This window comes from Nicotiana attenuata, chromosome 2 (genome assembly GCF_001879085.1).
Source record: "Nicotiana attenuata strain UT chromosome 2, NIATTr2, whole genome shotgun sequence".
Classification (NCBI taxonomy): Eukaryota; Viridiplantae; Streptophyta; class Magnoliopsida; order Solanales; family Solanaceae; genus Nicotiana; species Nicotiana attenuata.
The window spans coordinates 78,073,590-78,086,537 of NC_031990.1; the positions used below are offsets into that span (position 1 = coordinate 78,073,590).

Genomic DNA, 12,948 nt, shown 5'->3' on the forward strand with positions numbered 1-12,948 from the left:
AGTTCATTTTCTTCTCTTTCTCATCCTGTTTTTTTCTTCTAACCTTGCACTTTATTTGAATAATCACTACAATCACCATTTAAAGTTTTATTTTCAAGCAACCAAAATTTTTAGTCATCGACACTTTACGCATACAACTTTCACCCGAATATATGAACACTAACAGAGAGTCGATGGTAATGGTCATTGAGCATTTGCAATATTTTTCGGTGTATATTTTCTGACAACTCCGCATTCAATTTCGACAATAACAGAGTTCTATTTAGTCTCTACTAGGACCTCGACCTTTGTCTTCTACGTTGGCTCACCATAAAGAGTTCTGGATGTTGGAGTATTTTTGAAAAGAAAGAGGAGAAAGAAACTGAAGAGAGAGAGGAAGAAGGATAGAATAAGGGAAAACGCATTTTTGTTTACGGGTCTTTGGATGCGGGCAGGTTTATTTTAATTTGGCTGAGTTTTAATTAAGGCCAATGGGATGATGACACGTGGAAATTAATTAAAGTTTTTTTTTTTACCAATCAGGGTTGTTAGTCATAAGGGTAGTCTTGAGCCGAAAAGAAAACTATGGAGGTAAATTTTACAAAATAGGTAAACGAAGGATATTATTGTACCAACTCCAATAATCTAGGGACAGTTGACCCTTTTCCGTTCATTTATTTCATAAATTTGTTTGGTCAGATGGCATTGTATGTCAAGCCACTCTTTATATTTTGTCCCTTCTTTAAAAACTTTGCAAATATAGGCTCAATTGTCTTGGTCTTGGTCCGTGGATTCGACTGGGTCAGTTTAATGGCTTTCTAGCACAGGAATGATTGGTAGCAGCAGAAAAGGACCGAAATTGTGATATAAACTCCATTCCCAATTATTTACAACAACATCCAATTCAAACATATACTTAACAATTTTGCAAAATTCTATTTTCGATTCTAAGCTATGAAGTTTTTTAATAGTTGTCAATGGAGTTTAAGCTCATGTCTTCACCTTTCACACATGATGATAGGCTATAATTACGTATATTAGTCGATTATTACACTCTAATTTACTGCACTTTAGTTGAGTTTGCGCTTTAATCGCTAGTGTTTTGCACTAACAGTGTGTTTTATGCCTTGTAGGAGTGATTCCGAGCTATATAGATGTTATGAAATGAATTCAAGTGATTTGGAGCTTTGAAGTCCGAGTAAAAGCCCAAGAAATTAAGCCGGGATCGTATTCGGGGGTCAAATTTGATAATTAAGTACGAAAGAAGACTCGAGGAGGCATATTGCGCACTGTCTAGTAAAATAGACATAACTTTTTTCTCAGAACTCCATTTGGGCTCCACAATATATGGTTGGAAAGCTAACTCAATCTACAACTTTCATGTTTTACGTTTTTCCAAATTTCAAGCGGAACAGGGTGAAAAACTGCGGTTACGGTAGGACCACGGCAGAGTAGAGCTGCAGATTCAGAGGACCATTTTGGCCGCGGTCCTGGCGTAACCGTGGTAGGACCGCGGCAGAACACGTAAATTTCAAGGACCAAAGTGCAAAACACGGGATTTTAAGCCCTAAACCCTATATTAAACGTAGGAGGCCGGCCAAGAAAAGAAAGGAGGATAGATTTGAGACATAGATTCGACCTAAGGAGGCAAAAACACATTGGGAGCAAGGCGGAGAATTCTTCTACGAGTTTTTCCTTCCTCTTCCTATTTTTCATTGTTGGTTATGACTTTTAGTATTATAGTTTTACATACTATTATGAATAGCTAATTTGTTATCTAGAGTTTTGATAGAACCTTTTGTAGGATAAATTATTGTTATGTTTTTATATAATTGAGCCATAGCTTTTCTCTATTTGTTCAACTACGTTTATATTCTGGTTGATTGAAGAGCTCTCAATTAGATGTGCCTATTTAGTATGCATAACTCGGGAGAGAGTGCATATTTAGGTAATTGTTGAACAACACCACTCCCAGAGTATATGAGGGATCAATAACCGAGGGTTTAAAGGTGGGATTAGGGATAACGAAGCCTTGGGTGCGATCTGAAGTGAGCTGTATTAAAAGCCAGCTAGCGTAGCTCGGGAGAGTGCGTCTAGTAAATTGTCGTAATTACTCGGGAGAGATTTACGGTAATAAGAGTGCCCATGATTGGTAGAGAATACTTAGGCGAAATTATAGAAGACATAGCGGGAAGGATTCCGACAATTGGGGAAATCATAACTCTAGACCTCCTTAATCTTTTCTCTAACCCTCAGTATCGTTAGTTGTTAATTTACTATTTTAATTTGTTAGTTAATTAGTTAAACACAAGAATCTTAATATCTATAAGTTAGGAATTGTTCAAGCTTGTCTTCTTGGTGATAGTGAACAGCTGTAGCTAAACCTTAGTTCTCTGTGGGATTCGACTCCGGACTTGTAAACCGGATTATATTTGCAACGACCGCTTAGTCCTTTTTATAAGGCATAGTTGGGCGTGATCAAATTTTGGCGCCGTTGCCGGGGAACTAACGGTGTAGTTGTAGGTGTACATATTGCTAGGTTTCAAGTTTGAACTTTTATTTTATTATTTGAGATTTTTTATTTTTAGTTTTATTTGTTTATTTGAGAAACATGACATCATGGAATTATGAGAATTTTGTTGTTGGTAATTCTACTTTTGATCCTCCTTATGCATATTGTGAAGGAAACCACCCAGGGCAAAATTATCAAAATATTCCTGAGAGCGAGTTTTGTGCACCAACTCAATCTTATGTGTGGAATGTGTGTGATATGTGTGGTGGTCAAGATGGTCACTTTCATGGTTGTTCTTATAGTTCTTATCTTCCCCCAACCCCTTACTTTGATGGTTCTTCTTTTTCTTGTGAAGTTAATAGGAACATGGAACCCACGTATGAGGACCTGAAAAAGATCGAGGATATGCTAAAGTGCCTTACGGAACAATATGATGAGATACAACTGCGGGTACAAAGGCAAGGGGCAACTATTCACAACTTGGAGGCTTAAGCGAATAAATTAATTGAACCTTGTAAAACGCAACAAGTTGACATTGTGGATAGTAGCCAATATGAGCATGAATTGGCTATAGAAATTGCCATTATGATGGAGGATTTAAAAAAATACGAGGATGAGCTAGAGGAGGAGGCTAGAGTAGAACACCAACAATTAATCGCACTAGATTTTGAGGATGTCGATGTTGTAGAAGAGATACTAGAGTCAACCAAGGATATTGAGGATACATATTTTGTTGACTCTATTGTCATTAGTGTTGAGAATGTAGACAGTCCCAATGTTCATGTAGTTGAGCGCATTGGTCCTCACTCCAAGCATTTTTCCACATTGTGTTTAGATGATGATATGGAAATAGAGTCGTCCGAGCCATTTGAGGAGTCGAGGAATGAGGAACAAAGTGCTTACATTCTGGAATTCTTCTTGCCAGAAAATCAGGATTACACACCTCATCTAAAGGCCAAGAAGTGCAGAATACTATATTATTTTATTGGGCCAGCCAGATTCGTTCCACCACCCCAGAAGCATGATCATAGAGCAGAATCAAAACTTGGGGTCCGATTCATAAGTTCAAAGTGGAGGCAGAAAGTGATTCACGTCGTGCCGCGACGTTAAATCAAGCGCTCGTTGGGAGGCAACCCAGCTTTATTGCTTTCTTTTATTTTTTTATATTTTTTTTATTATATTATTTTTGTAGTGTCAATTTTTTTATTTTCTAGGAGCATGGAAAGCAAAGGTATTGGAAGGATGCACCAACAAATGAAATGGTTGGAACTAAGTGTGAGGTACCCGCACGAAGTACCAAGCTGGGAGAAGTCTGAGTACCCCATGAGCTGCTAGTACTTCGGCCTTTGGCCTACCAGGGAGTTTCTTTTACCTTCTTGTATGTATGGATGTGCATTGGGGACAATGCACAATTTTAAATGTAGGGTGAGGAGATTGTCTGGGTGGTTTTTCATGCTACTTTAGCTGTATTTTTTTTTAAAAAGATTGTACTTTTCCTGATGACGGATCTTCTAGACAGTTTTCTTGAGGGAAGTAAGTCTAAAGAAAATACCAAAAAGATTTTTTGTTTTGTTAGGTAGTGTAGCAATTACCCCTTGGTTTTTCTTTAAACCACGGTTCTTTTTCAAGGATTTTATTTGAACCGGGTGTAGTTAGTTTTTTTTTTGGGAATAGGAGCCATTGTGTTTTGTTTTGAAATGAAGCAATATCTCTTGACTTTGTTATGTCTTGAGAATAGTGAGTACTTTGGTTGTGACGCTTAGGCTCAGTTTTTGACTCTTGTATAAGTACCTTAAATCGTATGATCTTAAATTTGCTTAACTTCCTTGACTAGGGTGTCTTGATGAATCCAATCCTGAGTGAGTTATGTGCCATGTGTGTGTAAGGTTTTGTGTTATTCTGTGCATTGCATTTGATGCCTAGAACTTTCCCCGTGTGTTTGCAAAGCGAAATAGTAGTTTTGTTCAGTCTTGGAAGTGATATAGGCATTTCTTGTTGAGCCATATATACATATTTTACCCACCTAATTGTTATGTATCGTAGTTAACCCCTTTGAGCCTGTAATCCAGTTTCCTTGGCAACCACATTACAAGCCTTACCCATTTGTTGGAATTAACCATCTATTTGAACCTTTTCACCTCTCATGAGCACTTGAATTGTTATGAACTTTGTAAAAGTTAAAGTGTGGGGTGGTTGGTTTGGCTTTTGAGTGGAACTAATTGAATAAGGAGAAAGGTGTACTGTTTTGAAAAAGTAAAAGCCACTTGAATTGAAAATAATAATAATAATAATAATTCCTTGATAAGTGGTGGCTCCTGATGTAAGTGTGCTTAAAGAAGTATGGGTTAATATAAATTGATGTGAAGGTGGAGTTTGGTTTGACATAAGTATGGGGTTTAAATGTTAAAATGTATGTATTAAAGTGCTTAGGGAGGTGTAGTCACTCTTATATCTAAATGTATCCTACCCGTCCCGTAGCCTACATTGCAATCAAATAAAGTCCTAATTGATCCAAGATTGAATGAGCTCGATTAGTGGAGTAGTACACTACGGTCAAGCTTATGGTGCATCTTTTGTGGCATATGAATGTTATTTCTGAGAGTGAGTGAATTCTTTCTATCTTGAGTTCCTAAGTGTTCTTAAATTTTATTGTGTGGAAATACTCTATTGTGTTGTGAGGGCACGTGATTCATGAAGGAAAGGTAATGTCAGCGACCTCTATGTTAGAGTAAGTAGGTGACTTGTGAATAATGCATGGTACTTGTGAGTCAAATCTTAAGGTGAAGATGTTACGCTTTTGTGCTTAGTCTATTTTACATACTCTTGGTGTGATGAGTTAGGAGAATTGTTTAAAAAGGTCGTGTCTATAAATAAATAAAAATTGTAGTTTGATTGCTCGGGGACGAGCAATGGTGTAAGTGTGGGGTGTTGATGAAAGGCTGTAATTACGTATATTAGTCGATTATTACACTCTAATTTACTGCACTTTAGTTGAGTTTGCGCTTTAATCGCTAGTGTTTTGCACTAACAGTGTGTTTTATGCCTTGTAGGAGTGATTCCGAGCTATATAGATATTATGGATTGAATTCAAGTGATTTGGAGCTTTGAAGTCTGAGTAAAAGCCCAAGAAATTAATCCGGGATCGTATTCGGGGGTCAAATTTAATAATTAAGTACGAACGAAGACTCGAGGAGGCATATTGCGCACTGTCTAGTAAAATAGACATAACTTTTTGCTCAGAACTCCATTTGGGCTCCACAATATATGGTTGGAAAGCTAACTCAAAGGGCTACAACTTTCATGTTTTACGTTTTTCCAAATTTCAAACGGAACAGGGTGAAAAACCACGGTTACGGTAGGACCGCGGCAGAGTAGAGCTGCAGATTCAGAGGACCATTTTGGCCGCGGTCCTGGCGTAACTGCGGTAGGACCGCGGCAGGACACGTAAATTTCAGGGACCAAAGTGCAAAATACGGGATTTTAAGCCCTAAACCCTATATTAAACGTAGGAGGCCGGCCAAGAAAAGAAAGGAGGATAGATTTGAGACATAGATTCGACCTAAGGAGGCAAAAACACATTGGGAGCAAGGCGGAGAATTCTTCTACGAGTTTTTCCTTCCTCTTCCTATTTTTCATTGTTGGTTATGACTTTTAGTATTGTAGTTTTACATACTATTATGAATAGCTAATTTGTTATCTAGAGTTTTGATAGAACCTTTTGTAGGATATATTCTTGTTATGTTTTTATATAATTGAGCCATAGCTTTTCTCTATTTGTTCAACTACGTTTATATTCTAGTTGATTGAAGAGCTCTCAATTAGCTGTGCCTATTTAGTATGCATAACTCGGGAGAGAGTGCATATTTAGATAATTGTTGAACAACACCACTCCCAGAGTATATGAGGGATCAATAACCGAGGGTTTAAAGGTGGGATTAGGGATAACGAAGCCTTGGGTGCGATCTGAAGTGAGCTGTATTAAAAGCCAGCTAGCGTAGCTCGGGAGAGTGCGTCTAGTAAATTATCGTAATTACTCGGGAGAGATTTACGGTAATAAGAGTGCCCATGATCGGTAGAGAATACTTAGACGAAATTATAGAAGACATAGCGGGAAGGATTCCGACAATTGGGGAAATCATAACTCTAGACCTCCTCAATCTTTTCTCTAACCCTCAGTATCGTTAGTTGTTAATTTACTATTTTAATTTGTTAGTTAATTAGTTAAACACAAGAATCTTAATATCTATAAGTTAGGAATTGTTCAAGCTTGTCTTCTTGGTGATAGTGAACAGCTGTAGCTAAACCTTAGTTCTCTGTGGGATTCGACTCCGGACTTGTAAACCGGATTATATTTGCAGCGACCGCTTAATCCTTTTTATAAGGCATAGTTGGGCGTGATCAACACACCTAGACAAAATCTAATTCATCAAACTTTTATTTTTTTCACACTTTGTATGTTAATTACATCGAAGGTCATATGTCATAGTGAACATTCCTTTCCGAAATAATTATATTGAGCTTCGTAGTATCATGATTTATGACAGCTTCATTTAGATAATGAGTAGAATTTATCATCAATAGATCATTAATTAATGAGTAAATAAGTCAATTAGACTAAGTTTATATGTGACGAAATTGAATTCCAGTCAATTCAACACCTACGAGAGAGAAAAAGATAAGGGAAAATGGGAGAGAAATAAAGAAGAATAAAGCATAAAATAAATAAGACTAAAGTCTATTTTTATTTTGTATATAAATTTAAATAAATGTATATACTAATATAATTAAGTGATAATCTTATATCCAAATATTGTATATGTCAAAATATTATAAGTGCATGACATCAAAAAATAAAGATAAATAATATAATATATCCAAATATTATACAGGGACGGAGCTAGCCCATCGAGTATGGGTTCGGTCGAACCCAGCCGTCCAATCCATATATTTATCTTAAAAAATACATTTATGTACAAATTATTAATTTAGAACCCAATAACTTAAAAAAGAATGTAAAAATTGTGTGGGGTAGCCACTTTTTAAAGTGGTATTTACTTTTTATCCCGCATTTTCAATGCTTAGCAATAATAGCCACTAGTCTATTAAAATTAATATGAAAAGACCGTGCAACTAGACTCTTTCTCATTACCACTAGTCTATTAAAATTACCCTTTCTTGTACCTCTTCTCGAGAGAAGAACTGTGCAACTAGACTCTTTCTCATCTGTTGGATTGGACTCCCTCGTCGAAAAAGATGAGTTGACACCAGATCTCACATTAAGGCTTTGATCACAGCTGAAAACATAGCGGATGGCTTGCTAATTTGGACTCTCTCACTTCCTCTGTATCGCGACATATATCATAATGTGTGCATTTTGGAATATAACTTAACGACGATACGAGGTCTTCTCATTATATTTGGATTCAAGATCTTTGTTTTGCTCCACTAGCAGCTTAGGTCCAGTGAATTGAGAATGTTGATTAGGTGATTGTTGTACAATCTAAATGTATTTTATTACAAATTGTAACAATTTGCCTTTTACAAATGCTGCTTTAAGTAGGGTGTGATTGTAATTGACTTTAAGATAGGGAACAAATAACGTTTGGTTTTCTGCTACGTTATGGATCATGAACTTACAGTTACAAGATCAAAAGTTAAGGACACTTGGTCTTGAACTTAGAATTACAAGTTCAAAAGTTAAGGACACTTTGTCCTAAACTTAGACTAACAAGCTCAAAAGTTAAGGACAATAGGTCCTGAACATATGCTAAGAAGCCCAAAAGTTAAGGACAATAGGTCCTGAATTTAGACTAACAAGCTCAAAAGTTAAGGACACTTGGTCCTGAACTTACAGTTACAAGTTCAAAAGTTAAAGACATGTAGTCCTGAAGTCCTGAACTTAGAGTTCCAAGTTCAAAAGTTAATGACACGTAGTCCTGAAGTCCTGAACTTAGAGTTCCAAGTTCAAAAGTTAAGGACACGTAGTCCTGAAGTCCTGAACTTAGAGTTCCAAGTTCAGTTATAGTCCTGAAGTACTGAAGTTAAGTTCAAAAGTTAAGGACATGAGCAGAACGGTATTTTCGTCCGGGCAGTTAAAGTTTATTAAAGCAGTGGCTAAAGACTAAAGACATTTTAAACAGCGGTTTAAAAGTAAATACATGTGTTATTAGTGGCTAACCGTGCACTTCCCCAAAAAGAACTAGAACTAGAACCCGAACCCATAAGCTTCAAATTCTGACTCCGACTCTGATACTCCCTCCGTTTCATGTTAAATGAGGTACTTTCCTTTTTAGTCTGTTCCAAAATAAATGACACATTTCTAAATTTGGAAATAATTCAACTTTAAACTCCTCATTTTACCCATTTTACCTTAATGAGAAGCTTTTATAACCACACAAAAGTTATGGCCCCACAAAGCTTTACCCCTTAAGCTTTTAAGACCACAAATTTGAAAAGTTTTCTTTTTTTACTTAAACTCCGTGCCGAGTCAAACTACCTCATTTAATTTGAAACGGAGTGAGTATTATATATCAAAATAATGCAACATAATACTATACAATACAATAAACTACCAAACAACACATAACCGCCATCCCTTTACGCAGTCTGCTGGGTCATTTTCGATTCTCCTATTGATTTTCAGACAAAAACAATACTATGCTCGTACAATATCTCACCAAAGGCTCTACAGTAGAAATGACCTCGGACGAAGATCAGTTCAAGGGAGTGTGGTTCGAAGCCATTGTTCTCGGCTTCTCTAAGCCCAATTCGGGAAAGGAAGTAGTTTTGGTAGAGTACAAAAGTATTCTTGTTGATGAAAACAGTTCAACGCCGTTGTGAGAGTATGTGGATATGTCTTTAGTTCGTCCGGTTCCTCCGGTGGAAAAAGTTGAGAGGTTTGAGTTATACGACGCCGTAGATGCCTCTCATAAGGATGGATGGTGGACTGCTACCATTACAGGTGTTCTGGAAGATTCTAGATACAAGGTTACCTTTCAAAATCCGCCTGAGGAACTTGAATTTGGGATTTCTGACTTGAGATTTCACAGAGATTGGGTTCAAGGGAACTGGGTCCGACCCGGCCGGAAGCAGGTAATTATCATTTCGTATCCTGTGCTGTCTTCATTTCGTAACTGCGCATGTGTTTCACTAGGGCAGAGGGGCGGAGCCACTATGGCGGTTATGGGTTTGGCCAAACCCAGCTTTGGTTCAGACCTTGTATTTATCTTTTAATAATTCATTAATTATCTATAAATATTAATTTAGAACCCAGTAACTTAAAAGTATTAGAATCTCGAACCCATAAGCTCGAAATCCTAGCTCCGCATGTAGGGCTCAGCAGTTTATGTATATGAAGGAAATTGTTTTTTGCATGTATTTCCGAGATAATGTTCAGACCGGTGATAGTGGTTTTATTATATAATCCATATGCTGCTGCTGTTAGTTGTATGAGTACTAAGTATCAATGCACCAGTTTTATTCTAAAGCTCATTATGTGTTAGCATTTGCTTTATACTTTGTTTTGTCTTTTCCTTCTAGCTTGTTATTTATTAAGTTGGTGCTTTTGATTTTCGTGATTGCATAACTTATTGTAAAATATGACTCCAGCGATGAATTGCTAACTCGATAATGCTCTCGGCTGAGGTGATTTTGTACATTGTCTGAGTAGAATACATGGTACGGAATTTTAAGCCAAAGATTAAGCAGTGAGGTTTATGTTGGCGTTCTGATTCCAGATCTTTGACCTATGTTGCTCGGACTCTCCGAAAATGTCAGTGGGTGCGTGTCGGATCCTTCAAAAATAGCCTGACACCTCCCACCAGCAGCATGTACCACCTAGTGTTTTTTGCATCCGCTGGAATTTGAACCTGAGACCTCCTGGTTCTCACCCACTTCATTGACCACTAGGCCACACCCTTGGGTGCTTTGACGTACATTATTAGTGTGGTAAAAAATACAAGTCTAGTGCTCTTTGATAGGCCCTCTAGTAATATCTACTCCAGTGCATAAAGTGCATCTCACTTTTAAGCACGACAGGTGCTAAATCCGATTCTGTTTGGTGGATTTGCCTACAAAGAAAAATTTAGCGGGCTGGGCAGGTTGAAATTTTTGCGGGTTAAGACAAAACCTGCACCTGCACCGCTTGTCATCCCTACTTGGCAGGCCCAGGTGCTGCCGAAAGAGGGAATTGAAACTCCAAAGACATCACTTAAAGCATCTAAACTTAGTGCGAAGCCTTCTGAAACAAAGAGTCCCTTTGATTATCCCAGCCCAAACTCGAGTGTGCTGAAATGAAGATTAGTACCTTTAGCTGGAGATCACCAACCTGGTAATATTTCTTGGACAAAAAGAGCTGAAAATTATTTCTCGCTGCCAATTTTTCTTGCATATGGAGCCGGGGGATTGGGGTGAGATCAATTAAAATGCATGGTGACAATGGGTGTGATCTGTTGCTCCTTTAGCCACCTCTCTGTTTTGAGTATATCTTGAAATTAAGGTGCTGGAAATCAATTTATGCTGGGAAGTGTAAGAAAAAGATTTGGAGTATCATACCATCGTGCATCACATGGACAATTTGGGTGGAGAGAAATATGAGATGTTTTGATGGCAAAAAGGAGCAGCTTCCACTTCTGAAATTTAGATGCATTCATAATTTGTAAATGGGAGGTGTGGCATGCTAGAACGACAAAGTAAAAGCTAGTTTTGTGCGACATATCTCTTGTAATATTATGTTAAATGAATATCCGTCATTTGCGAAAGTGTTTGTCTTAGAATTTATTGCAGCTTTGGAGCTTAATTAATGTGTAAATTCTCTTTTCTTTTCTTTTGGTATACGGAGCTTGCCCATTGTTAAAAAATTTATTTATCTTATAAAAAAAAAAGCAGCATAAGAGATTCTTTTCGCTGCTTGTGAGTTTCTGTTGATATCCAGCACCTTTAATTGAAGACTTCTAATTCAGGTTTTACTGGCTGTATAAACCGCTTTGTAGTTCGGATTTTTCCTTTTCTATAGGAGACCAAACAATCAGGTGACGGAGAGAGCACTCAGAGGAAAACAGGGGGAAGGCCACAGAAGAAACCAATTTCAACCCCAACAGGTATATCATAAATTCCTATCGCTGGATCGAGTAAGATACTAACCTTTCATTAGCCGCTTCCTATTCTGGCTGTTGTTTGATGATATCTTCTCCTCCAGGAGTTTCACCTGCACATAGTCTGAAGCAATGTGGTGAGAAGAGAGAAAAACAAGATATGTCTATGCAAGCTCCTGTCAACGTGACCCCAACGACCCAAACTGAAACCCAGAGTTTGCCTTTTGTAAAGACTTCACTACTTTGGGGAAAAATTGAATCCATGGATATTTTCCAGAGGATTCTTCAGAAGCCACATTTTAGTCCGTTGAAAAAAGAGAGAGAGAGTTCCCGTGAAAGACTAGCTATAGGTTGTATGGTAACTTTTTCAAGATTGGCAGAGAAGACTTCTGGGTTGCACATTGACGATCCCAGAAGCACCTTTGATGAAATTTTGGAGACTCTCAATGACTTGGAAAAGCATGGATTTGATGTGCAGCCTGTACGAGATCGTTTAACGGAGTTGTTGTTGATGAAAGATAAGAAGGAAAAGCTTGAAGCACAGGTTGCAGATATTAGTAATCGGATTATGATGCATAATACCGACACAGAAAATATTGATGGTAAGATTGAAGAGATCAACAAACAAATAGCAGAAATACAGGATAAAATTTCCTTGGCTATTTCAAGGAAGGAGGTTAAGGACTGTGAGATAGAGGGTTTGAGGTCTCAATTGGAGGAGCCTCAAGCGGACATGCTGAATGCACATAATGCATTTTTCAGTATTGCTAGTAAACCTTTGTAGCTGCTGCCAAGATGTCACCATTGTTGGTATGTCCTGTCTTGATAACTTACTCGGTTTGAAGACATGTTTTTGGATGGCTATAGTTTGTCAGCTCCAGACAACACTAATTGAGCCTTAAGGTTCAAAATGACTTCGGAAACTGATTTTAACCATGGATTTCCTCTGCCCGGAGGAAATAGTTATGTGATGAATCTAACATTGTATTGTGATCGTGCCTTTGTTAATTTAGTTCTCTTCTTAGTTTTTCAAAATTATTATCTGTCCTGTTCGTATATATATTGTTGAAATTAATCTAAATAGATGTTTGTTGGAAGTTAAGAAGTGAAATATATTCTTCTTTAACTGCAAACAATAACTTAGCTCTCTAAGTTCCTGTTCTCCGTATTCGCGCTACTAAATAAATTCATCTTTCCGCAATGGGCTGTTAGTTCTAGCTGGTTTTGACTGTGCAGTCTGTATGGATCATGGGTCAAAATCTGAGCAAAGGAATTCTACTTAATGAAGAACGACCAAGAAGCAACCAAGTCAAGTCGCGTATAGGAAGCGATATGCCGGCAAGTGATTTAGTACGGTCGGGGTCG

The 12,948-nt window shown here is 37.6% G+C and overlaps 1 protein-coding gene across 1 annotated transcript; it reads left to right on the top strand.

Moving 5' to 3' along the window:
- LOC109213308 (DUF724 domain-containing protein 10-like) lies at positions 9,050–12,545 on the top strand. The gene is made up of 3 exons (XM_019377093.1): positions 9,050–9,583; positions 11,505–11,589; positions 11,688–12,545. The coding sequence occupies exons 1-3, from the start codon at positions 9,344–9,346 to the stop codon at positions 12,365–12,367; spliced, it is 1,005 nt and encodes a 334-aa protein (XP_019232638.1). The 5' UTR covers positions 9,050–9,343; the 3' UTR covers positions 12,368–12,545.

Coding starts and splice junctions, on each gene's coding strand:
- LOC109213308 (XM_019377093.1), top strand. CDS start 9,344: ATGTCTTTAGTTCGTCCGGTTCCTCCGGTGGAAAAAGTTGAGAGGTTT. Junction 9,584..11,504: donor TCCGACCCGGCCGGAAGCAG/GTAATTATCATT, acceptor CCTTTTCTATAG/GAGACCAAACAATCAGGTGA. Junction 11,590..11,687: donor ACCAATTTCAACCCCAACAG/GTATATCATAAA, acceptor CTTCTCCTCCAG/GAGTTTCACCTGCACATAGT.